The sequence below is a fragment of the Notolabrus celidotus genome, chromosome 3, assembly GCF_009762535.1.
Source record: "Notolabrus celidotus isolate fNotCel1 chromosome 3, fNotCel1.pri, whole genome shotgun sequence".
Lineage (NCBI taxonomy): Eukaryota > Metazoa > Chordata > Actinopteri > Labriformes > Labridae > Notolabrus > Notolabrus celidotus.
The window spans coordinates 30,506,509-30,533,891 of record NC_048274.1 but is presented as its reverse complement, the minus strand read 5'-3'; the positions used below and the strand labels follow the sequence as shown (position 1 = coordinate 30,533,891).

The 27,383-nt window shown below is 39.5% G+C and overlaps 1 protein-coding gene across 1 annotated transcript in view; it reads right to left on the bottom strand.

The window, feature by feature from the left end:
* Positions 1-4,659: 4,659 nt before the first annotated feature.
* ddb1 (damage-specific DNA binding protein 1) overlaps positions 4,660-27,383 on the bottom strand; it is a 70,381-nt gene continuing 47,657 nt past the window's right edge. Inside the window, exons 22-27 of the mRNA XM_034679522.1 lie at positions 20,517-20,687; positions 18,256-18,365; positions 17,306-17,475; positions 10,757-10,859; positions 8,503-8,626; positions 4,660-5,349 (exon numbers count right to left, since the gene is read on the bottom strand). Of these exons, the coding sequence (XP_034535413.1) occupies positions 5,266-5,349; positions 8,503-8,626; positions 10,757-10,859; positions 17,306-17,475; positions 18,256-18,365; positions 20,517-20,687 (762 nt within the window). The 3' untranslated portion in view covers positions 4,660-5,265. The remainder of the gene's footprint in view (positions 5,350-8,502; positions 8,627-10,756; positions 10,860-17,305; positions 17,476-18,255; positions 18,366-20,516; positions 20,688-27,383) is intronic.

Genomic DNA, 27,383 nt, shown 5'->3' with positions numbered 1-27,383 from the left:
CTTTAGTTTGATAATCTTTATTACCAATCAACAAGAGTAAGAAATGTGACTCTCCAGTGCATACTCTTTGCAACACATTGAGTGGAAATGTTTTTCTGCTTAATTACCCCGCTGATTAACACTTGATTCTGATTGGCCGAAATCCCATAATGGAAATGAATTATCAACGCCAGGGACAACCTGACCTCACACATATTATCAAGTCCATCAAAAGAATCTGGTCCGGCTCAATTCACCTCTGCCTGTTGACACTGGCAAAAACATCACATCTCCATTAGCATTCTTAACATGGAAATGGAAACATTGTGGGAAAAACATTAGTTTCCATCTCTGGCTGGTCTTGAGATTTGTGGGATAATGAAAGTTATCAGGCATAGATGTGAGAGAAGTCTGAGGAGCTACAGGGTCCATCTATCTCTGGTATGGAAAAGTGGAACAAGATCCTATCCTGAAGGTAACAGCAGCAGAGCTGGTGAGACCATCGCTACAAAGTAACTTAAACCATAACCAGTAGCCACAATAGCAAAAACCATTTCTGTTAAAAGGTGTGTCAACTTCAAAGCTCAGAGAAAAGGTAGAGCTGAGGGGGACACAAATGTAATCTAAAATATCCTTGTATTAATTCTGTTCACCTTGTCTAACATTTCTGCCAGTGGAAATGTTCAGTTTAATGGGAATTTAACAAATAAATAGGCTCATGTTTTAAACTGATTGTAGTGAAATGCTCAGTTTAATGTAAATGTTTCCCCCCTGGGAGGCTGATAAGAATCCATAAGCAAGGAAGCATAACTGACTGTGGAATTGGAGTGACTTTTTTTAGCTGTAAAAATGAATCATTTTAAACAATAAAACCATCTCTGAATCAATATGTTGTGCCAAATTGTTAGTCTTACTTTGTTATTTCACCTCATTAGAATACAAATGTAAGTAAACCAGACTGAAATCAATAAAAAAAACAATAGCTTTTTATCAATTTTGAACTTTAAAGTGTGTCTTAAGTGCACATTTGGCTAGCATGGACCCTAAACATACCACTGCTGTGGTCCATTTTTCTGTGGGTGATAGTGGGTGCATCGTTGAGAACCACTGAGAAAAGAAACAGAAGTGGACACATGGTTGAAACCTTCACATAAACATACAGCTCGACACAAAATGTTAATTGTGTATGTGAATCAAAGCTTTACCTTGAAACTTGAGTGTTAATTTGTCCTACCTATCTTCCTCAACATAGATAGATGTAGTAAAACATGGTTGTTTACAGTCCTCGTGTCCTATAATCAGCATGTCCTTGGCAAGGCTGTGTGCATAAACATGGAGAAGTTACTACATTTAATCCTCAGAATGCGTACAGCTCTCTTTAGTGTTGCTTTCAAACAGAAGAATATATACATTTTAGTCTTTTACATCAATGAATGAGAGATTTCACAACATTTCAGCAAAAAGAACAACACGTACACATACACCCTGCTCCACTTGCCTCCTCTTAGTCTTGATAGGCACTCCATCTTCACACAACAGATATTTTTCTGTTCCCTGTGTGGCTGCTTCATTTGTTCACATTGGGAACACAAGAGTAAACATAAGGATGGATGCAAACATCGTGGTGTGAATGTGGAGCTGGGTGCAGAAACAGCAGAGCATAACAAAGGCCAGCATGCCTCAGGATGAGGACAAGAGGACAGAAATAGCTCAGGAGAACTGGCAGACAACTTCCAGTGCCAGTCACTGACCAGTTAGCTCCACAGCCACAGCTATTAAAGAAGAAAAGGCACATATTATCACAGCAGCTAGTTTGCACTGCCGCTCTGCCTGTATTTCAGTCTGTGCGACCTTTCAAACAGCTAGTTTCCTTCAATGACAACATTTCTGCAGACGAAAAGAAAAAGGAACACAACAGAAATTAATGAGTCGCTCGAGAAAACAATGTACTAGTACGCTCGGTTTTTCAGACGCTCTGACAGAGAAGCATAAATGGAAAGGCGTGTTTAGTATTCACACACACTGATGCCTGGACACAAAAGGATGAAGACCTTGTTGTTCCTTTGAGTTTGTTTGGTTTGGAGGTCTAACATTCATTAGCGCTGTGTGGGCTACAAACAAAGGCCGCATCAACTGTACACCAGAGCGAGGTTTTAATTCGATGAATGTGGTCTAAGCCGGCGATGTTGGGGGGCAACATTTGTAAATGTATTATCAAAGAAGAAAATGTGCATTCCAACTAGAAACACTTCAGTTTGAATGAAAGATTTTACTCCCAGGTCTTTCTGTGGAAAAAAGCTTCACCAGCGTTGGAAAATAAACGTCTATCACTGGTCAGGAGTACATGCATTATTTCACGATGAATAGAGCTTCAAATAATATTTTCATCATCTTTAAACATGTCAGGTGTTTTCCTGATTTCGCGAAAGAATTGAACTGTGAATTTGATAAGTTAGATTTCCAAAACCCCAGGATGATAAGGTATTCATGCTGCTAGATTTATAGTGACAGTCACTTCAAAAATCACAAACAGTTAAGCTAACTGAGAGGACAGGTAAATATTAAGATTAGTGAAATGAAACCAGAACTTTTTTGGAGGTCCCTTGGTTGAGTGATGGCAGAACGTAGCTACAAGGCTGGGGTTAAAATCTTTACTCAGGTAATGGTGCACCATTTATCCTGCTGTATTTTCCAAGCGTTATACACAATGGCAAAATAACTGCAGTCCCTCAACTCAACCCAACTTTATTTATATAGCACCTTTCATACATACAAACATGCAGCACAAAGTGCTTCACAGAATAATCCGAGAGACAGAAAACAACAGTTCAGCCAGACAACTCATGTTTACTTAAGATAAAGTTTATTTGCAGCATACATTATCGTGTTTGACGTAAGGGCTCCGAACCTCATTACTTCTTGCAGATTATTTAAATGCAGACATTTAGGAGTAATGAGATAGGACTAACCCCCGTGAGCTCACAGGTAGATGCTGGGGAGGAGGTGGGACACAGCACTGAGCAGGACAGCAGGAGCACTGGCAAAGCAGAGGCAGAGGCAGAGGCAGAGGCAGGGAGACTTGCAGCTTAAATAGACCGCCAAATGAGGATGTTGAGATCAGCTGATAGGGAGGATGATGACGTGTCAGTATGAATGAGCACAGCTCGAGTTGTCTGCCTGAACTAGCTTGCAGGCGGCGCTCCATCAATGGTAAAATTATAAAAGGCATGGTTATAAATAAAATACTTCAAAATAAAACAAATCAACACAGTAAAATTAATAAAATAGGTAAGAATGGAAAGAAAAGATAAAAACAGGGTAGCGTTAAAAAGATCAGATAAATACAAGAAATAAATAGATAATTAAATAAGATAAATAAATGTTAAAGTAATGATTAAAACAATACTAATGCTGTCCAGGGCTAAAAATAAATTGCTTCAAATTAAAAGCTAGATTAAAAAGGTAAGTCTTAAGTTTACTTTTAAAAACACCCACAGAGCTTGCTGCTCTGATGTCCAGAGGCAGAGTTCAGAGCTTAGGGGCGTAAAAACAGAAAGCTCTCTCTCTCTGTGAGGGACACATGAGGAACATTTAAAAAGGAAGCATTCGAGGACCTCAGTGATCGAGCTGGAACATAAAATTACAGGAGATCAGTGATGGATGGAGGAGCAACGCTGTTAAGAGCTTTAAAAACAAGTAAAAGTACTTTAAAATCAATTCTTAAAGAAACAGGGAGTCAGTGCAGAGTTTTAAGAAGAGGGGTAATGGGATCTGTCCTCTTTTTCGTGTTAACACTGGAAGCAGCATTCTGAACAAGTTGCAGTTTCTTTAGAGATTTTTCGGGCAAACCAGTAAAAAGGGAGTTGCAGTAGTCAATGACTTTAGCTCTTTTTATATTGCCAGTTCACGGCTCAATATCATTTAAGACTGTTACATCTCGCCTTCAATATAAATGTCAGAGAGGCGTGATGGTGGGACCAAGTCCTCCCACCGCTGTGCCAGCATCAGAAGTAGAAACAGGCGTTACAGGAGCAAGACGGAATCACTTTGAGGTGGCAGAGCAGGACAGCGCTCTGTGTGTGTGTGTGTGTGTGTGTGTGTCTGTGTGTGTGTGTGTGCATGCGCGTGCGTGCGTGCGTGCATGCGCCTGCAACACCGTCACACAATGTCGATGATAGTCCAAAGGTGTGATGAAAACTGAGATGTGTTACGGGGCTTTTGCAGATTAGCAATATAAAAAGGGCTGAATTCCAAAACTAAGATACTTCAGCATACATTTTTGCAGTGTATATCTAGAGCTTGTCCCCTGCACATGTACACCATGTTTCATTTTTTGCTGCATCACTATGCAAAGCTTTCTTCACTCAACCAAAGGGGTGTCTGGTGGCTACCCTTCAGCTGCAGCATGAAGAAACACAGGGTGTGCAGAAAGACAGAAGAGTCAGGGCCAGGCAGTGAGCAGTACGATGCAGCCTATAAGTCTACAGCTGTGCAAAGTAGTCTACAGTGGCTCTGTATGGTTTTACTCAGGCTCAGTGGTGCATTGAGCTAAATGCTCCCTACATGCTCACAATGAGCCTTGTCACTGTGAGCTAACATGCTGGTGGTTAGCAGCTGGTGTATCATTTGCTAATTAGCCCCTCCTGGTTTCCACGAAAGAGACAAACTGAGACACAAGTGTTAACAGTACTAAAGCAAAGTTTATTAGAATAAACAAAGAAAACATCACGGAGACAAAATAGCTATAAATCTATCATTTCCTCATTTTGTTTTTCATACAGCGTGTTTTCTTCTAGACTTCAATAATAAACTTGAAAAGTGTAAATCAGTGAGGTTTAAATCGTGGGTGTGAAGGATTTGCTCATCGTTAACCTGTATTTATCTGTCAAATATCCCAGAGGGAGCTTTTGGTGATGAAAATCTCTGGGTTTCTTCCTATTCATAGTCACACATTATTCCACACAAACGCAATCACACATGCACACACTCACACAAATTCAAACGCACAGACCAATGTCTTGACTTTGGTCTTTCTGTTGTCCAAACAGGATGCTACGCACTTCGCCCAGACACTCGCAACTACATGAGGAGTGCTGCACTCGTCATGTAGCACCTTCAGGGCCTCAAAGGTTGACAAATCACTGAAGTCTGAAGGACGAACATGCACACACTGTTCATATATAACTATATACAGATCTGCGGAACCTAAACCGTTCCCTCCATGTCGTTTCACTGGTTCTCGGGACCCTCCTGGAAATTCAGCGGGGGTCTGAATGGCGGTGGAGGTTAGTGGATCCTCGTCAGCTCCTCCACAATCTTAATGACCTCGTCCACTGTTGCTTCACGCTTCATGCCGCTGCCGTCATCGATCTGAAATTGAACGTTAGAAAACAGTTAGCCTCTGCTTCTCAGGGGAACTCCAGCAGAGCCAGATCTACGTCACGTGACGAGAACAAAAGCCTGCTCAGGTACAGAGAGGGAGGCTTGTATTTGAAGTCTTCAAGTCTTCAAGTCTTCAATTGGGTTCATTCATTTTGATATTTTCTTTCTGCGTTATTTTTTTAAGGTTGGATTATTTTTTTGAGCTTCTCGCTGTACTTCATCTTCCCTTCAATGTATTTCAATTTCACAGTTTCATCTGTTTTTCTTTCTTCTTCTACGTCTCAAAAAGGGACATTGTTAAAAAAAACAAACACCTATGAGCCTGACTAACAATCCAGTTGATGTGTCTTCTCGTAGTGAGTCACAGTTGTTCAAGTGGTTTACAGCTTTGAATCAAAGTTTTTCAATTGAGCTCCAAAAAGAAATCTAAATCCTTTTATCCATTTGTTTGGAAATCAATAAATAATTTGAACCATCTTTTTGAAAATAGTCAAACATTTGACAGTTCTAGGTTCTTAAAGATGAGGTTCTGTCGTAACATCATGGTAACTGAGTCTCTTTGATTTAGGGACAAACCAGCACCACAGATGGCTTCACTTTTAGCTCCAAGAAATGTTCAAAAGCATTTCTCACTGTTTCTGATGCTTTTCAGACAAAGACGTCATCAATGGACCGAGCTCATACTCAGACTTCTGATTTTGAAATAGCAGCTATTTGTAGACATGGTGCTTTTTTCAAGAGCACAAGTGAGCAACTAATGCTGCAACACCTTTATTTTTAAAACAATGTTCCAGCTTCAGTACAACCTGAGCTCTAAAGAGTCATTTGCTGGCAAAAAGAAATCCTCCCCAATGTTGGACAGTCTTTATCATCTTGGATTGAAAGGAAACAAGGGAATAGTATTTTTTTTATGAGCTAAAGGTGTGAATGAAAAGAAAAATATGAGAGCAAAGAGAGCCACAGCAGAATATGCTCATTTATTTATCTGCCAAAAGTTATTTTGCCACCTGTTCTGCCATGAAACTTATTCCCAGCTCTCCCTCAAACAGCAAAAGAGCAGCTAATAAAACTGTCTGTGGGGTCTCAGAGAGTTCAGCAATGCTGGAAGCCAAAACACAAGTGACAGCAGAGTATTAGTTTGCTTCTCAGCAGATGTTTTTGGGAGAACAAAATGAGCGTGTTGTTGGAGCACAGGTCCAGGCTCTAATAACAAGCTGTTATTAAACGAACTTTAATATTTGTGTCAATTACAGGTCAACACAAGCTGTGCCAGCAGCCTGGCAATGAGAGAGCTGTTGAGCTAGCTTAATGCCTCAGTGCTTAATCTCCCTTTGAGTATGAAGCCATTCAGTGTGCTCACAATGCTGAATAACTCCTTTCATGATGGCAGGATAAAACCAGAATGATCGCCTCACAGTTTTATGGCTCAGCCAACCATTCAAGTTTCAGTTTACATCCATCAGTGTTTCCAGCAGAATAACAATGGAGCTGTGGCCTGGACAGCAGATATCTGTGCACGCTCTAAACATCTTTCATAAATACTTTGTCCTTGAAACAAAACAATGGATATATCAGTGTTTTTCAAAGTAACTCTGGAACTAACTTCTTAGTGGAGCCTTTAACTGAATTTAATTTGATTTATTTTATCATTGTATATTTGATATTTCAGCCCGTTATGTCGTCTCATTTCTTTATGGATTATTAGTACCCATTTTAGTGTTTTAGCATCTTATTCTAGTTTATATTTATGGATTAACTTTGATGCTTTATCTTTTCCTTTTTTATTTTAGTAGATTATCTTTTAGTTTTTGTTCTCTTATTCTCTATCAATCTGTGTGTTTCATTATCTATTTATAAGCTCTCTTATTGTTGTTTTATTCACCCATCTTGAATTTTAACATTTTATTGCTTTTATCTCTAGCCGTGTTTCCTCAGTAAGATCTAACAACAGCTTTTCTTCAGATCCTCAGATCCTGTTTTTATCAAGTCTTTATGAATCGATGTTTTTCTTTCTCTCTTGATTAGGGGGTTGGGGGATCATATTGTTTTTATTGATATTTTGATACGTAAAGCACTGAATGTCACAATATTGTAGTAAGAAAATTGCTACATAAATAAAGTCTGATTGATTTATTGATTGATTAAGTGTCATAAGGAGGCTTTTATTAAACAGAGGAACAAGGGGACAATGGAAACATACTGGGCTGATGAGAGAATACAAATAAAACAGGTTTGTATGTATGCTGAAATGAATTATATTTCTGTTATGGAAAGAAGCTCTCATTATTTGTGTCTCTAGAATAATTTGTTCATACAACACTGGATCAAATATTTGAGGCCTCTCCACGCAGGTTTTGTGTAGGTAACCCTGTGATATCTTATCTTAAGAAAACGTACAGATTTTTGTTATTATCGTGTCTTCCCGAAAAGTTTGTCATCGATCTTCTACACACAATTTCTCTCTCTAAACGTGTATGCAGCTATTTTCATTCATATGCTCTCACAAGAATGGGACAAACATGATGCCACAGTGGCCTTTGACCCACAAATCTGATCAGATCATCCCTGAGTCCAGAAGTTTGTGCCAAATCTGAAAATCCTTGCTCCAGGTGTTCTTGAAATATTGCATTTACAAGAATTGAGAGGGACTCTTAGACAGTTCAGTGTTTTTCCAGGACATCATGATGTCACAGTGAAACTGAACTTTAACCTTTGGTGATTAAAATGTCATCATCCCATTATTTAACCCGATTAGAAGTTGGTTTGAAATGTATGATAATTAGAGAACTAATTCTAAAGTTCAGGGCCAAATGATGTTTTCCACAGTCCCAGTGACCCTGACCTTTCCAACTGTTAACAGAATCAATTTATCCTCAAGTCCAAGAGGAAGTCTGAGTCAATATGCCCTCAAGGCTCTCCTGAAATGACTTTGTCAAAAGAATCGGACAGATTGATGGATGGATGGATGGACAGATTGATGGATGGATAGACAGACACACAACCTGAAAACACAAGGCCTCTGGCCACAGCTACTGCTGGCAGGGAGGCATAAAAGATTCACAGAAAAGGTGAGACTCACATTTCATCTCTTTCAGCACTCAGTTTATAAAAGTGTGGCTGTGGATGGAGATAAGTCCCTACCTGCAGAGTGCTGACCACCTCCTGCATCTTAGCTCGGCCCAGATCCAGGAAGCTCTCAATCAGATCCCCGTCGATGAATCCTGTGGCCTGCTCCGTCTTCCGCTCGGTGTGGAAGGACCTCCAGGTAACGCCGAGTCAAGGAAAAAATCGATTCGAGGCTGCTGCTTCGCCTGAGGATTTCACTTTAGCTACAGCGCCACATATTTTATCTCTGGCTAAGTCAACAAATATTGAGCATGATGTGTAAGAAGTCTAATAAAAGCAGGAATGCTCGTATAAACTGCTGCTGGTGTCAGCCAATCAGCATCCTGCATAGGTATCACTGAACCTGTGGAGAGCGGGAGTGCAAACTGAAGCTGACATTTGATGCAAATCTTGAACACACAACGCATTTTATAAAGATATGAAATCCTCACCTTTGATTCTCAGAGTCTTTCTTAAAATTATTCTTTTTTAGGCTTAATATAGAACAGTATAAAGAACTGGCTCTCACTATCTTTCACCCAGGGTTATTTTAATCTGCAGTTAGCCTGTCATTTACCCACAGTGAGTAATTAATACCATTAAATAATGACCAGGCTCCCCTTTAATGCAGCCTTATTAATGCCTTTCAGGAAACAGCTTCTTAAAAGGCTCCCTCTAATTGCTCAGATTTGGTTAATATAGTACTCTTTATACAAAACAACTACTGCCATTAGGCTGGAAATTACACATTACAATTGTGTTACTTTGGGAGAGAAACTGCAAAATGGTCTTTCTTGTTAAAAGGGAATATAAAGCTTGTTTTCTTTGACTCATCTCCCTCAGGAAAAGTTCAAAGAATTCAGGATGACGGTGTTGAATTTGAGACAAAAATAAAGAGAATGTCCTAAAACATGACGCTAACCTCAAGATAATGTTGTCATTTTCTGTTTTGTTTCCACGCTGTTACGTTATAGCCCCTTTCACACAAACACATCAGCTCATAAAGATTTTTCAATGATGTCCCGGTTGAAAAGTGACAACACAAATGGCCCAATCATGTTCACCCCCGATTTATGACAGACTTATTCCTGACAGCCTCCAAATAAAAGGTCTGCACAAAGTCAGTGTGACCATGTCTGAAGTATTTTGTTTTCCACTGGTGTTTGTGTTGCAGGTAGGGATGTCAACAATTAATCGACTATCGATTAATTGATTGTTAAGAATGTAATTTCTTTTGATTCGCTTCTCTATCATGTGGAACAAACATCATGTGGTCTCATACTTCGTTCTGCTATCAGGGAGGTGTTCTAAGTTTAAAGCATATTCTGATGTGAATCAGCTGACTACAGGTGTTGCGCACAGCGAAGACGCTCAGCTGGGGGCTGCGGCTGAGTGACAGGTCTCCACCAGCGCTTTTCTTCCACCTGTGGACTGATTATGACCCGGTTGAGCTCCCGGCTGACACCTGACCATGTTCACATGCTTATTTTTCTCAATAAGAACGATGAGACCAAAAACTGGACACTGAGAGTCTAAAATATGTTTCTGATCAGTTCCCTTGTTGAAGTCTGAGCTTTCACTTTATATGATTGCATGTCCGTTGAGATTATAAGCCTGCTCCACACGTTGATATTCAGCATGTTTAACATTTTGAACACCTCAATACGATCCATAGATATTCAATACTGTCAGTTATATACATTGTGTCTTGAAGGAAAATTTGATAATGGGGAAAAAACGCATTTGGCATTGTTTTTGACATGGAAAACGTTTACGTTTTTTTAATGATAATTGATCTTTATCATTTGGAAATATCGATCACGGAAAATACTTGAAATACACATCCCTAGTATCAAAACGCAGAAGCAAAACAACAGAAACACCATTGTGGAAGACACCTTGCCCTAACCAAAGCAGGCATTTACAGTTACGGGGGTACGCGTGACTCTGACACTCAGCTACTCTGTGTGAAGGCTCATTCCTGAAAATGTGAGATCCTGAATCTTCTGAGTTCATGTGTGAAAGGGGCTGATAACAATCATTCATTCAGTTTCAGTTCTGCTTCAGTTTTACGCACAGATCACACCGGCATATTCTACAACAAAGTAGCCACTTACAGACCGGATCATGCATCAGACCTCTATGCAACACCTGCAGAGTCATTTAAAGTAACTGTAATCACTCTGTCACTCTCTGGGCTCGCTGCCCACAAGACGACCACAGCTGTCAGAGCAGCTCGTCTCAGTCTCTGTGACAGATGGTAATGCACGTCGGAATATAAAAAGGATATAAGCTGTGCTCGATCTTGCCCACACTCTTGATGACCTTGTTGAGGCGGTTCTGCAGGTCCAGGAGGAGGCTGTACCAGCCCTCGGACAGGGACGTCACCAGGCCTGAAATACACACACAGACACACACATCAATCAACGACACAAACAAGCTTTTCTTTGAAGGTGTCACAGTCAAAACAGATTTGCATCTCTCTTTGGAAGATGGTTGATACCTTTTATTTCTTATTAGCATAAATACAGGAAGAGGGTTTGAACTAGATCCAAAATAGAACTCAAAGTAGAATAAAATCCTCAAGATAGAAACTTGGCTTCCAACCAGTCATGTTGCAGTTTACATCTCCACTAATAAAATACAAGAAGCAAAGACTTGTAAAAGACTGTAAGAAAGCATCAAACAGAAAGAGGGTGATGTAGAAGTTATTATTATGTTAACATGTAGGATTGCAGTGCATAAATCCCAGTGAGACATCTGCTGTCCTTACTGTGAGGCTATTTCATCACAGGAGAGAAGAGAAGTGACAGAAAGATGCAGTGTTTTAGAGCACAGGAGGGCATGAGGTGAACAAAATGTATGACTATTCACAATTTAAAGTAATCCCCTCATTCCTGAGAATATTAATGTTAGAAGAATGAGAAAACAAAAACATAACACCTCTAGCCACTGCGACAGCCAGCAGGAGGGCATTAAGAGCTCGACTATAAATAAACTAAAAGATCATTAGTGTGACTGCAGTCCTTCTCCTGCAACTTTCATGCACATATACTGACACTATGGAAGGAGTAAAGCAGTGTGATTTAAATACTTCAATAATTCAGGCCCACTTTTAAAAGGTTTTCTTTTCACAGTAATCTCTCCGTAATCTTACGAGCCACAGAGCTTTAAAGGAGTAACATGCTTTCTTCAATGCCATTTCCGTGACAGTGAGTGCATTATTGCAATGCTCTGGGGAAATAATATGTGCTGAATTTGACAGAACACACAAAGAGAGACACACTTGTGAACAAAGCACTGCGATGATTGAAAGGCTGACTTTGATTTCCTGAACATGAACCCATGAAAGTGTTTGAGTTTCAGCTCAAAGAGACAGGAAGCTTTGAGGCGACACTCTGGGCTGCAAGAACGACTCGTTTCCCTTTTAATAAATATACCGTTGACTCTCCATAATCATGATCTACTGTGAATACAAAAAGAATTTGTCGTCTGATCTTGTATTTTTAACTGTACGTCCATCAATAGGTTTATGTATTTATTTGGCATTGTTGTTTTGTATGGAGACAGTTCTGTAGCATATTGATTGATGTCATAACAGCATTTTGGCAAAGCTAGGTCAGGATGCCAGATGTGCTTTTTAAAACACAATTTAACAATTCGCACAAAAGGCAAAACACAAAGAAAATAGATACAGAGCAATGCATGACATGACAAAATCCACTACGCACTGAACGCCATGATACATGAGTCAACAGATGTGTTTTATGCAGCTTCCAGTGTTTTGTTTGTTTGTGGTAGAAAAAGACTCATACATCTATTTCACACGACACAATGCTAACTTCCGTGCACTGCGTAACTTACAAAAATAAAAGGTATCAGCAATGTTTCAATCCAACACCTTCATCAGGCAAACGGTTTGTTTGAAAGTTCAGGATATCACAGAGAGAGATAGAGTGTCTGCAAGGCTGCAACCAATCAGCAGCATCACATCAGGTCTGAGTCAAAAAAACGAATAAATCCTCTGTCCCTTTTTGACTACCTACTTCATCACTTGCACTTCTTTCCTTTTGTTTTGTAATATGTTCTATTAATCAGTTGACCAATACACTTTGTTGCAATGATAAAAGTAACCAAGTCAAGTGCTCCCATCAAATGGTTTTATGTTCTGTTTCAACGTATGAACATAAAATAAAGAAGATTGCACTGAAGCATTGCATTCCAACTTTTTTCTAAACTGCTCTAAGTGTTTTGATGTTTTAATGGAGTTCTCTTAATGTTATACTGATGCATCCTCCTCATGTACAGAGCTGTATTGGCAACAAATTGGAGATGAAGGACCATTTCAAATCAAGCTACAACGTCACATGAATCCAATGTGGAAGTGCAAGAAACTGCAGTTCCTTGAGTGTCCACTTGAGGCTGGTTCACAAAAGCCAAGGAGACCCCATAGGCACCCATGTTAAATTGCCCACAGTAGAGATAAACATGTTTATAACCTCAAACAAAAACAGTTTGAGTCAGAACTGCACAGGAGGAGGATTTCTTTAATAACTCTTAGTTTACAAAAATATTAGGGCTATGATTTTTGCATTATTTAGCAGAATATTGGGGGCATGGCTGACTTGACTAACAGGCGGGCACACCGTAGCTGTTCATGAGGAGGCTAAAAGCCTGCCTCATCTCCACCTCTCTGCCTCTTGCTTGGTGGACTGACAGTTACGAGTCAGCAATTTCCCTATGGAAACCACCATCGTTAGGGCTTCAAAACTTCAGCTCAGAGCCAACACCATATTTCTATTTTTTTATGATAATTCAGTAAAACTCTCACCTGTGTTTAGAAAGGGAGTTTTCTGAAAGTTTAATTTACTGCCTGAGTATCTCAATTTTTTTTTAAAAATCTTACATTTCACAGATGAAAAAAAAAAGGCTGGAGCATTTTAACCTAACTTAACATATTTTTAAAACTTGTTTTACAAAATATCAAAACAGGAAGTGATATTAACCAGCAAATCACCACTTCATGGCAATAAGACCAAAGGCTTTTAGCATTTTGACAAAAAAAATGTTTAACTGGTTATAAAAGTACTGATTCATTTTCCACAGACTCAACTTAATTGACTCATTTCTGATCTCTGTGGTACAAACATCCTCGTACAAGAGCTAGCTGCCGCATAGATGCCATTATTGACCAAAGAGAGTCTCATGTCTGTCTGTATCATCATTCCAAGTTGACTACTGTACAACCACATACAATTAGAAATCAAATTTATGCACAAAGAAGCATATAAAACTTTAAATACTCATTTGAACAATTTTCAGGATGGATTATGATACATGTACATTTCTTAATGCAGTGAAATATGAATCTACCTGCACACCTATTACGGAGAAAACAGCTTTAACAAGCAGTGGACAGTTGGATAATCTTTAAGGAGGCACTGGTGGTTAAGGCTATGGTCGACCTGGGTTAGATTCCAACAGCAGCCCTTTCCAACATGTCATTCTCCACTCCCTCCCTCTGTTTCCTGCTCTATCCACTGTCTTGTCATCTAACCAGAGGCATAAAGCCTATAAACTTTAAAGCTTTGAGTTCGGATTCAATAATGTGACATTTCCTGAGAATTCTTCCCCGTGTATTCTGTACCTATCTGTCTAATAATCTGTCCAGCACAAAGGGACTGGATTCATAACTGCAGGCCAAAACAAGTTTAAAGAAGTTTGTCCACTGGCTGTTTTTTGGGTAAAATAATAATCATGTGGACTTCTTCCCACACATATCTCATTTGTCATATTGAGGAGCCATTAGACTGGCAGAGCTATTTTTCTTCATTACGTTGAAGCCTGTCATGATATTTTGGTAATGTTTAAAGTTTTTACTGGAAGGTACAACACTCTCATTTCCGGTTAAACTTTCCTCTGAGACTCTTCAAATATTACAGAAGGTGCTGAGGTGAAATAACTTGCTGTGTGTCAGCACTGTGTGAGCACACGGTGTAAATTACTGCTGTGTCCAAATGATGAGCTCTCTGTACTTTTCATCTTTGCCATCATTACTGCCGGGCTCAAAGTTACTAGTTTAAATCTGAGTAATGAGGTGTAAAGCTATGATTTCTCTTCTTTTTCTTCTCGCCCCCTCAAATGGAAACATTAGTTCAGAATAAATGGCTCTGACAAAAGTTTGTGTGCTCCCTAATTGGTCTGCTTTGCTGCAAGCAGATGATTATTGGAAAAAGCAGGCATGAGAGCTGTCTCAGTGTGGTGATTCAGTCTCAAATTATAAAACTAGAGGAAAATGTGCCCTGGTTAGTGGTTTAAAATCTATTGTTAGCTTTATTTTGTTACGTTTATTTTCTTCAATTTGCTGAATAAAAGTCAACTTTTAAGGTAGATATTTGAACACAGAAAAACAAGTCAGAATGGTTCACTTGGACCTTTTCTTTACTGTTGTCGTTGTGAATATTTTTCTTAAAGCTGGGGTTGGTAGTCAGATTTAGATACACTTTTTGTTATACTGGATAAAATGATCTTTATGTCCTGATGGCAATCAATACATAATGTGTTCTTTAAAAAGAGTAAAAAAAGGTGCTATCTACAGCCGGAGTAAACCTGGGAAAACGCCAACCAATCCCTGCCATCCGGAGCCAAATTATGAAACCAATCAAATCCCAACCTGCCGTTCTGCCCGCCTCCTGCGCGTACATTTCATGTTTGTTTCTGTTTTCTTACCGCTGAGTTAGACATGAGTTGATGTAAAACACAAACGATGTGCTGAGGACCGGTTTTGAATCAGTCACGTACATATGGTCGCAAAGCTGCGGCGCTCGTGCATGTGAGCGGGGGCGTCGTTTTGAGGTGCTCCGAGGGGAGGGGTTAGACGGAGTCCTGAGGAAATGCTACATTCAAATTCATGCTAGTTTTCCGTGACTACCAACCCTAGCTTTAAAAGTTAAGAATCAAACCCTTTACTGAGACGTTAAAAGATTATCCACAGTAACAGAAACAGCAATTTAAGAAAGGAGTACTGCATCAGAGCTCTTAAATGTAATCTTTCAGTGCTATGAGTTCCACAAACTCAAGTGTCTTTATCTCCATTGAATCAAGCTGGAGGCAGAACTCGGAGCTGTGGATACTGAAACAAACTAATATACTCCTATCTGTGTATCTGGACACAACTGACCATGAGGGATGAAATATGTTGTTTGTATGGAGTGGGCAAAGTAACCCTTCAGGACAAACACTTCCTTCTGTAAGAGGAGAATCTTGAGCTACTCTCCCTGCCCTGTTAGCTTGGCATAGCTTAGCACATAGACTAGTAACAGAGGGAAAGAGCTAGCCTGGCTCACTGCCTATAAAGCTCAAATGAAGAGGTAATAGAATACTTAAATATCCATCCAATCCACACTAAAACTGAAAGGGTAAAGCAAATGCTATTTTTTAGCGTAGAGCAGTGATTGGACAATGAGTGGACCCTCTCAGGCTGCACCTCAAACTCTTAAATCATATTTCCTTACCCGACTTTTAAAAAGTAGAAATGGTCTGTGTGGTTCTAAGCAGGTTGTTCTTCTTGTGCAAATTTTTAATAAACAGGTAACATACACAGACACAAACAGCTGTTAGGTTGACAGACAGCTGATCCAGCGAGGATCAGCTGTCTGTCAACTTAACAGCTGTTTGTAACGCCGTCATCACAAACGAACATTGCTTCACATCATGACCCAGAGGAAAGGACATCTTATGTCTTTCATTTCCTCTCTCCCTCTCTTCCTTTCCTCGCATCTCTCCATGCATCTGTGATGTGAGGGACTGAATGCAAGGAAAAGATGCACGTGGGGGATGCATGGATGCTGCTTAACTGACAAGAGATGCACTCGATGTTGTTAATGCTACCAGTCTAGATGTCGTGTATAATGAAACTTTCCTGTAGAGTTATCTCTTGGAACACTTTGTTTCACTGACGGATTGAAAAAAATGAAGCATAACATGTTAATAACTAAGAAAGATTTTGTAATCTTTGGATCACACCCAACCTGCCTTTCCCCCGGTTTTAATAATAATAATAATAATAATGCATTTTATTTAAAGGCGCCTTTCTTAGTACTCGAGGTAACCATATAGGGCAGAGTTGAAAAAAGAACAATATCAAAATTAGGCAGATAAAATCAACAAGGCATGATACAGTGTAATTATTAAAAAATAAAACAAAATTAACAGGATACAATAGAGTGCAGTGAAGAGATGTAATCGGAGTGAATATATCAGTTTAAAAATATGTGTTTTGAGATATGATTTGAAAATGGAAGGAGAGTTGTATGTCTGGTGGGAGGGAGTTCCAGAGACGGGGGGCAGACTGGCTGAGGGCTCTGGACCCCATGGTGGTTGAACGGGTGGCTGGTGTAGTGAGGTGAATGGAAGAAGAAGACCTGAGAGTGCGGCTGGGTGTTTTGATGTAGAGAAGTTCAGAGAGGTATGGAGGAGTGAGGTTATGGAGGGCCTTAAAGGTGAGGAGCAGGGTCTTGAAATTGATGCAAGTTTTGACCGGTTTTACGGTTTTTGCTAAGTTAAGCCTCAAAATAAGTATAAAATCTACAGACATGAGAGTTTATAGGAGAAATGTAAAGACTTTTTTATATTATTCTCAGCAAAAAAAAAGCAAATGAGTGTACTCCCAAAACCCTGAAACAGTCCTGTAAAAAGTTATTTTAAACACTAGCGGGTGTGTGCTATCTTGTTATTCTGGTGGGTTAGAAGCTGATGAGACACATCAGTGTTTTTACCTTGAGCAATGTTTGTGTTCATGTAAATGCTTGAGTGAGTGTTAAATTGTCCGTGTGCCTACCAATCATGCCGTTAACAGTGCCGAAGAGCACCGAGCCCTGGGTGGGCGTGGAGCTCTCCCCCAGATTCTGCAGCACCAGCGAGCCATGACAGAAGACATTCACAAACTCCCCCAGGTGGAAGACCCCCACCTCCTGCAGATGCTGCCGCTCCTCGTCTGTGGTGGCCGCACTATCCACAGGAAGGACGGCGGGTGAGAAATAGGAAGAAGGGAGAGAGACAGATTAAAAACGTTGGGGGACGGATCGTGTGGGATAAAGAAGGGTTGCACGAGAGCAAACAGAAAGATGAGAGATCAAATATGAAGTGTGAAAAAAAGAAGACAAGATGTCAAAGGTAAAGTTAGAAATGTTTGGGGCCAAGAGGGATCGATTAAGCAAAAGACAAACAAGAGAGGCAGAGATATCAGGAGCATTAGAAAAGGTCAGATAGGTAATGGAAAAAAGTGTGAGGAAAAGATGAGCACGCAGCAGGAAGAGAGATGTGATACAAAAATAAAGGTCAAAAGCATTGAGTGGTCTGACCTGATGTATTAGGAGGATAATAAGTGGTGGCGTTAATGCAACACACTGGCTTTCAGACCACATCTTTCTTCCTTTTCCATGAAATCAACACTTGTCTAATAGAAAATGACTAAAATGAGAGATGCAGCTGAGCAGCTAAAAACTCTGTGGTGAGATGACTCAGAATTTCCACAACAGATGCAAGGACAATGCTGTTAAATCACATTTGTATCAATGATGCTGCCTTAGAAAGTGTCCTGAGAGACTGTGTAATGATATAACAGAGATTTGAGAGGATTATATCAGGTGAGTCAGAAACTTTTTGACATTTGGGCGACAGTGAAGAAGCTTACGGAGCTGCAATCAGCAGGGAAGGTTGAATTTCATGTGCAGAGAATCTCACTGCAGCTTTCCATTTAAAAACAATAAAACTTCATGTTTCCCTCACCTGTCCTTCTGGCACACAAACAGATTGAAGGCGTTCTCTGCCCCGAGGAAATTGTCATCGTCCAGGATTTCCACCGCACTCATCCAGTTGGGATTAAAGTCACGTGCGATCTGACGGAGAAAAACACAAGATGTGATGAAGTAGGCAGTAAACACCACAGAAGCCAAGGTCTGCATGATTCTAGTCTGCAAGTAAACACTGTATTATCCATGAGCCAGGGTAGCGCCAGGGTTAAACGTGCAGAAATTCAGACATGGTCAACACTGCTAGGCAAAGCAATAGACTTTAATGACACTCATCATGGCCAGATAAATGTTTTTCTGAGCACTATAAGAGAGTTTTCACTACATGTTGAATTCACTCAGTCACGCCACAATCACACACATACTACCGAGGACACTTTGACATGTGTCCACAGGAGCTGAGTCGAGCTGCAGACCTTCAGGTTGAAAGACAACATTGCTCATTTTGAAGTTCTGCATCCAGAGAACATTTTCTCTATTTGTAAGAGTTTCATGGAGAAAAAAACCCACAGCTCTGTATCACGATCTCATTTCAAAAGACTGCTCAGACTCCGTTGCAGCTCGTTGCCTCACATCACTTTAAAAGTAGATGTAAATACAGAATATAGCAGCATCTAAAACTGCATTCAGAATCCACTGATTGGAGGAATTGTCATTTTTGTGGAAACCTTGAAACCTCTGAATTTCATTGCTTAAAAGATTTACATGAATATCGATCGCACAACAAGTCTGCAAACAACATTCATGGGCTTACATTTATTTTTTGTTTCTTTCTTTTTTTCTGCAAATGTTGACCCTCAAGGTCTTAGTCGGGAAAAGATCCATGTAAAAAGAAAAAAAGCTTATGTGTGCAGACCAGGGATGTCAACAATTAATCAAGTATCGATGAATTGATTGTTAAGAACTTACTCGAACACATTTTTTGTTTGGATTTTCTATCACGTGGAACAAACATCATGTGTTCTCATACTTCGTTCTGCTATCAGGGAGGTGTTTTAAGTTTAAAGCATGTTTCATGTTAATCAGCTGACTGAAGGTGTTGCACACAGCGGAGACGCTCAGCTGGGGGCTGCAGCTGAGTGACAGGTCTCCACAAGCGCTTTTTTTCCTCCACAGCCAGACTGATAATGACCCCGTTCCGCTCCCGGCTGACACCTGACCATGTTCATATGCTTATTTTTCTCAATAAGAATTGAGTAGACAGAAAACTGGACACTGAGAGTCTAAAATATGTTTATGTTCAGTTCCCTTGCTGAAGTCTGAGTCTTCACTGTTATGACTGTATGTCTGTGGAGATCATTAGCCTGCTCCACACGTTGATATTCAGCGTGTTTAACATTTTGAACACCTAAATACGATCCGTAGATATTTAATACCTTCAGTTATATACATTGTGTCGTGAAGGAAAATTTGATTCAGGGGAAAATACGCATTTGGCATTGTTTTTGACATGAAACATTTTACATTTTTTTTAATGATTAAACGATAATTGATCTTTATCATTTGGAAATATCGATCACGGAAAATACTTGAAATTTACATCCCTAGTGCATACAAAAGAAGGCAGCTCTATCTAAATATTATCTGCCCTCTGTGTAAAGCTTGTTTTTGTTTGCTAGATCTTTCCCTGATGAAGACATCTGAAGACTAATCATTTGTGTTTGGACTCCCTGATGTGCACACTGCCCCTTTATTTCTTCTACGATTGATGTCACTCTCATGAAAAGAAAGCTGGAGTCAGGAGACAACTAGCTTAGCTTAGCATGCAGTAGCTTTAATTACAGGGGCACTCTGAGGTTTGTTTTGTTTGTGAATCAATTCAGAAAGTCCTTTTTGCAGCTCCCCCCCTCTTATCACACGGAGCACAGCGCCGCAGCATGTGCTCAACAGTGTGCGTGACTCGTCCTCACATCTCTTCATCTTTCCGCCACAAATCAATTTGAACACTCGGCTCTCCAAAAGGCTGGGAGGTATATGTCTGCTACAATGCTTGGCGTATAAGGAGAAAACATTTACACACCAAAGAGATATTAAGTGTGGATAAACAGACTCTGACTAAATGTTTGTTTGATGTGTGATGGTATCTCAGGATGTAAAAATAAAAATCTCAAAATACTAGTAGCAAAGTGAAAACCTGGATTTGTGTTTTTACAGACCCTTTAGGTTCACAGCAACCCAATTAATCCTCACTTTGGACCTTAAGAGTTCTGAAACTCTGAAGTCTGTCTCATGTCTAACCTCTTCAAAGTTGCCCTCCATGGGTTTGTAGGCCAGCAGCAAGACGGACCGCATCAGGTCTCCCACCAGGATGAAATCCCCTTTGGTCTTCAGGTACAGAGCCATGATGTTGTTGTAGTGGTTGCACTCGGTCCTCAGCTCTTTCTCAGCCGTCCACTCATACAGGCGGACCTGAAACAAACAGCAGAGGTGAGTAATCTTTTGTTGTCGCGTAAGCTGCCGGGAGGAGGAAAATCAGCAATTAGCCTCAGCGGTGTTTGATGAACTGGCTGACACTTAAGCTCTATGTCGCTATCACTCCAGATAAGACGAGCATGAGTGAGGCTGAAGTGCTGATTAACCGTCTCAGCCATCAGCTGCCACATTACACCAAGAGTTAACGGCTAATTACACCCACCGTTTCACACTGTCTGCACCTTTTAACAATTCTCTCAAATGGTTTTGGGCTGAGTCAGTGATGGAGAGGTGATGGTTTGATCTGAGAATCTGTTATCTTTCCTCCTGATGCGAGAGAGATGCTGAAAGCATCTCTGGCGTGGTACTACAAGATCAAACATACAGGCTTTAGCAGAGTTCAGAGCTCAGCAGTGTTAAAATGATGGAAGAGACAAATGTGTTTTTATGTCTCCACTTGATCTCTGAATGAAAGGCTGGCTGGTGTTAGAAAAGTTGGTATTTTTCATTTCAGAGGAACTCAAAGGGGCAGTCTTTTCAACAAGGCTGTCTATATTATAGAGTAACTTCAACTCTTGAGTTCATTTTTCTTACAGGTTTGTGTATATTGTCAATTACAATTTGTGAATTTTTTCAAGGCCTTTTATGAAAGATTTTTCTAAAAAGGGTGGGTGAGCATTTTTTTTTTTAAATTGTACTTGTTTTTCCTTAATTTCCAAGAAAAAAAGTCAGAGTTATGGTGGGGGAACAAGCAAAAATAAGTTCTTGAAGTATAATTTGTCTTTTATTTCTGATATTAAAGTGAATATTTTTTTTCTCATAATTCTGACTTTAATATCTGAATAAATTAAAAAAATACCTTAAATTATAAAAATGTATTTCTCTCCTGCCCTCCAAACATTTTTTTTCAGTGGCTAATCCTCTTCTTTATAAAATATTTGTCACACCAATGAATATATTTTTAATTATGTTTATACAAAAGTTAGGGGGCAAAAAAAATGGGAAAAGGCATCACTTATAAATTAAGAAATTATATTATCGAAGGATTTCGAGGACCTCAGACCAACATGAACAAAAATACAGATGCCAGACCGTGTATCCACTGCAAAGTAACATTTTCTTTGTTTTTTATGTTGTAAAACTTCTTCACAAATAATAGTTCAGTTTAAAAAGTTCAATCAATTAAACTGCCTGCAGATATAGTTCGCTGATTTAAACATCATTTTTTCCTACTTAGATTATATATTAAAGTCAAGATGAACTGTTATATGATCATACAGGGTGTAATATATAGAATTATGGTAAGGAATTATAGTAAAGAATATAGTACCTATTTCATTGCTTGTTTGTATCCGTTACATGCTCAATGACAACAAATTGAATCTAATCTAATGTGCATTGACGTCATGTAGCTGAAAGCATTTTTCAAAAAAGGTTTTTTTGGGGGTCCCCCGACCAAACGCCTGGAGTTGGGAGTGCCCATTACCCTCTTGTGATGTCACAAGGTATAGGCTAACAAAAAATAATAGTGAAAAAAAGGTAGCAAAAAACATCCTGAGGGCTTGACCTGGCTCCCAGCCTATACCTTTACGTTGCTGTTAGTTGAATAACTGAAGCTAACAGCAGTTATCTTCAGCCATTAATCTACACAGAGGCGATCAGGCCTGAGAGTCAGCACCTTAACAGTCCATCGAGAAAAGAACTTTCCACTGATTGGTCAATGAAGTGAAAATGTAATTTCTATGACAATATTTTGGTTAGTTTGAACATTACTCTGTACTAGTTAAAATAAACCCTGTGTCTGAATGGTGCAACCAAACATGAGACAACTTACTAACTAGTTTCAACGTATGGTGTAGTGGGGACTTTACTCCCTAACTTAAGACACAACTTGCAGAGCTGGTGCAGCATGCTGCTGGATTTTTACTAAATACAAAAGTAAAATGTCTTAACTACTTTTCATTCAATCGGTATAATGTCTAGAAAATGTTGATATTTTGTCAATGTAGGAAAAATAATAATATAAACTGAGGAGTTACTATGACCAAGTGTTAATGTTTTTTCTTTTTTAAAATGTTGATTGGAGAGCAGAATTGATTCAAAAAAGTGTCCTGTAGCAGAATATCAATCTTGGTAATATTTGAACTCTTGCTGTGTCACAAATATTACAAAATACATTATACTCTCTGAGTTTATTGCTTTTAATGTTGCACAGAAAAGAGATTTGAATGTTCTAGGGGGGCTGGGAACGGTGAGAATGGTTTGGGGGGTCTGCTCGTTTATTGTTCAGGTAAAAAAGAAAATTATCTGGATGTGGACAATCAGTGTTACAATTAAAATGAATCTAAGAACTAAGATTTCTGCCCGTGATATCTCAACCACCAGCCTAATATTTTTAAAGGTTATTAATTATTCAGTAATTCTTAAGGTTTAATGCCAATAAATATCCATATGGAAATTCCATAATGTAAAGAGGGAAATGCTGAGATAAAATCAGATGACATAAAAACAACCTGTTGTTAAAAAGTGATTGAAAACCAGCAGCTTGGACAATATGCAACCTGTATTACAAAATCTGACCTTTTTTACCTCTTGCATCTTATATTTATAAAGCATATTGACTGTACCACTTTGAATTATCACAAAATATTGATGCAGATAATTTATTTTTTATAATTCTCTCAATTTTTACTGACAATTATGAACTCTCAAACTTAATTGTGTTCTTTTTTTTTTTATTGTTTTTATTCATGAACAAATTGACTAAAGCTAATTGTTATAGTTTTTGTGGGGGAAACTGGAGACACCCAGGGAAAACCCACAGTTAGGGGGACAGTAAGAGGGCTAGTTAGAGTCAGAAGGTAAGGAAGTGTTAGAGGGATGGGGCTGGGGAGTTGTGGACATTGACTTCTTCTTCTTCTTCCACCTCTTTGGTTTCCTCAACCCCAGAAAGTGTCTGAATCTTTTACAGAATGAATGCTGTGTGGTGTTCACTGCTTCAGGTAGGGGCTCATCCTGCTGGCACGGCTCAGTCTCCTCCTGGCAGCTGGTGGTCTCTGTTTGGGAAGGCACTTCTTCCTCTTTCTTAGTCTTGCTGACCTCCTCTGCTATCTCCTTTTGGAGGGCATCCTGTTCAGCCTTCTGTTCAGAGATGACCTGCAGGTACTCCCTCATTCTGTCTTCATTAGACTGGATGACGTCAGCCTGCTGTTGGACAGTTGAAATCACAGTTTCATACCTTTGATTAAGGTCATTGTATGAAACTGTGAGGCTTTCCCGTTCCTCTTGGAGAACCTTGTTCTTTTGGTTTTGGAGCTGAAGCTCAGCAGCAAACTTCTCCTGGCTGATGGTGTATGCCTTCCTTATGTCCTGGTTCTCTTGTTGACAAAGTTTCTGGAGGCTGAGATGAATTTTCAGCTCCTCCAGCTCCTTCAACAGATCCCTCTCCCTTTCAAAGGCACTTTGCTGGAGGTCGTTAAAATCCTGTGCCATCTTCTGATGGAGAGTGTCATTTTCAGCCCTCATGTCATCCATGTGTCTCTGGTCCTCCAGCACCCTGTCTGCATGAGACCGTCTCTCATTCTCCAGCTCATGGAGAAAGAAACCAGCTTGCTGTTTGAGGGCAGGGACCTCAGTTTCATACCTTGAGCTGATGTTTAGGTACGATAATTTGGTCTCATTCAGCTCCTCTTGGAGAATTCTGCATTTGTCCTTTTCTAGCTGCAGCTCTCCCTTTAAGGCCTGCTGGCTGAGCATGTGACCCACCTGCAGCTCCTCATAGTCTTCTTCAAGATTTCGATAGTGTGAATGTTTGAATTTGCTGTTTATCAGTGTGGACATCTCTTCTTTGTTGAGGTTTCCTGCTCCATCGTAGAAATTGAATTTATCCAGCTCTCTCCTCTGCACTTTGCTCCTCTCGATGTAAACATCTTTCAGCTTCTTTGTCTTCAGCAGCTTCTTCTCCAACTCCTCATTGCTGCGCTCCAGCCTCCGATTCTCTCGACGGAGTGAATCCATTTCCCTCATATGCATGTTATTGCTATCAACCTGCTGTTCAGAGGTTAGATCGTAGTCGTTAGAACCAGACATGCTTGTAAAAGTCAGTCTCCAAAATTCTCAATTAACAGCAGAAAAAGTCGCTTGATTTGTTGCAAGTGGCTTTTTTGAAAGAGAGTTGCTAGATGAGTCTGAAAAGTCTCTAAGTTGGCAACACTGTGAACATCTGCTCCCATTTATATACTGCAGAGTATGATCACTTTATGATGTGAAAATCATCTATGTTCCTTTGATCTTCAGATCCACAACATTACCACGGTAATTTCTGTGTTGCCATGGTAACGAGCTCCACCCTACAGCACAGCGTCATGAGTTCCTATGGAGTTTCCCTCTACAGTAGCTGTCAATCAAAGTAAACCCAGAAGTGAAACCCCGTTTTTTAAACTCTAATAACTAACGAAAAAGAAAAAAGAGGCCTTGAACACAAAACAGTCAAACAATAACTACATATCACCACAGCATACGGATGGGAGAAACATTCGTACAATGTGTATTTATCTTTTAAAGTTTGACTGCAGCCCCATTCAAATGAATGGGGGAGACAGTTTTTGACCTATACTGCAGCCAGCCAGTTTGGTGGAAGCTTCAAGCTTTGTGTTGCCCTGTTTATAACTTTAAAATGCCAACAGTACAGAGTATCTTTTAACAACTAAAAGCTCATATGATTAAGAATCAAGTTTGGGAAAATTACCTTTTCATATAGACTCTATAAACAAGAACTGATGTTACTCTATATCAGTGTTTTTCAACTTTTTTTGAGCCAAGGCACATTTCATACATTAAAAAAAATCCTGAGTCACATCACCAACCAAAAGTTTTACAAAATGACCCAATTAGTCTCTCAATATATGAATCTATTTATCTGAGAGAGGGACTTTGGCTACTTCTTTAACTGTGTCGGGGCGAAGCATCTTATTTACAATAGCTTTTGCAGGTAGTATTAATGTCACTGCCACAATGTGTCACTTTTTTGATTTGGCTACGAGTTCAGCTACTTGTTAGCTAGCTGTCCAAACACCGTTGTAGTTTTTCTCATATAAGTTGCCTTTTTCAACCACCCATATTACGCTCTTCATCCGGGTTAGAATTTTGTCCAGGGCCCTGTTTGGAGTTTTCATTTTTCCCTTTTGAATATTTATCCATCGCTATTGTACGCCTACGTCTTGTCACATACATCTCTCGCACGCATCCTTAATTCTATTGTCTTAAATTAACAAGGTCATTAGTGTGCTTTATTGCCACCCAGTGGGTGGGTAGCGCAGGTCAGTACATGGACGAGGACTGAATTACTCCGCCAGTCAGTACACTGCAGGCACAGACGCACTGCATGGCAAATTGTTTGCATTATATGAATAATACTTTTTGGAAATAATTAAGTGAAATTTGGTAATGTCCCACGCCACACCTGACGATCTGTCACGGCACATTAGTGGTTGAAAATCACTGATTTACCCCATCCATGCTGCATATTTGTATTCTTTGTTATATCTTACCACCTCGTCCCTCAGTGGTACACAGGTTATGATGTTCTGTTTACTTTTGTTACTTTAACTTTTCTTTGTTCTCATATTCTCTTTAAATGCATTTTTTTCTGAAACCCATCCAAGTGAAGTAGCCGACCTTGGGCAGTCTCTTCTGCAGCATCATAGGAATAGAATCACTCTACCTTTACTGGCTGAGTACATCAATATGTATACCTTATCCACAGAACTGAATCTTATTTCTTTCTTAAGTATGTTTTGTAGTCTTGGTTGCCCAGCAGGAAGTCTTATCCTCTCTCAGACGTTCTTATTGATTTTGCTCAGAAACAGATCTCTGCTTAACAAGTCCAACTCAAACCAAATTTACAGAATCCTCTTTGTGGCCATAATAGTGTGTTGCTGTTTTTTAGATGTATTTTTATCAGAAGGAAGAAAAAAGTTTTTAAGGAAATATTAGAAATGCAATTTTTTCATCTCTACCAAGAGGAATCAAATGATGGATGGAGATGAAAATACACTTGGGTGTGATTTTGTGTAATTAAAGCTTGGGTTTGTAGTCAGATTTAGATACACTTTTTGTTATACTGGTTAAAATGATCTTTATGTCCTGATGGCAATCAATACATACAGGGGGTTAGATGGAGCCCTGAGGAAATGCTACATTCAAATTCATGGTAGTTTTCCTTGGCAACCAACCCTAGCTTTAATGCTAAACTAGGAGACGCCATCATGAAACATATATGTACAAAATATTTATTCATACATATTTTATGCAGAAGGAGAAAGAAGGACAAGTGATTTATAAATATGTTGTAGCTAACAGAAGTCTCAATTGTACTGTTCAGAGTTTATTCCAAAGCTGCTGTTTGCACCTGTTTCTCCTGCAACTGCTTATATTGTCATTTTAACCTGCTGGTGATGACGAGGCGACAACTTAAGATCACAAATCTTTTTATGACTTAAAGCTGCAGTTGGTAGGATTGGGGTAAAACAACTGTACCGTACTTATTTTGTGCTGTGTTTGGCAAAAAAGTTATCACACTCATCAACATCCATCAATTAATTAGGTATTTTGAGGTTATGGCGAGATCTCTGTGTTTTCCTATGCCTCTGTATCCACCAATCTATAAATTCCAATCGCTCCCGTCAGCTCTGA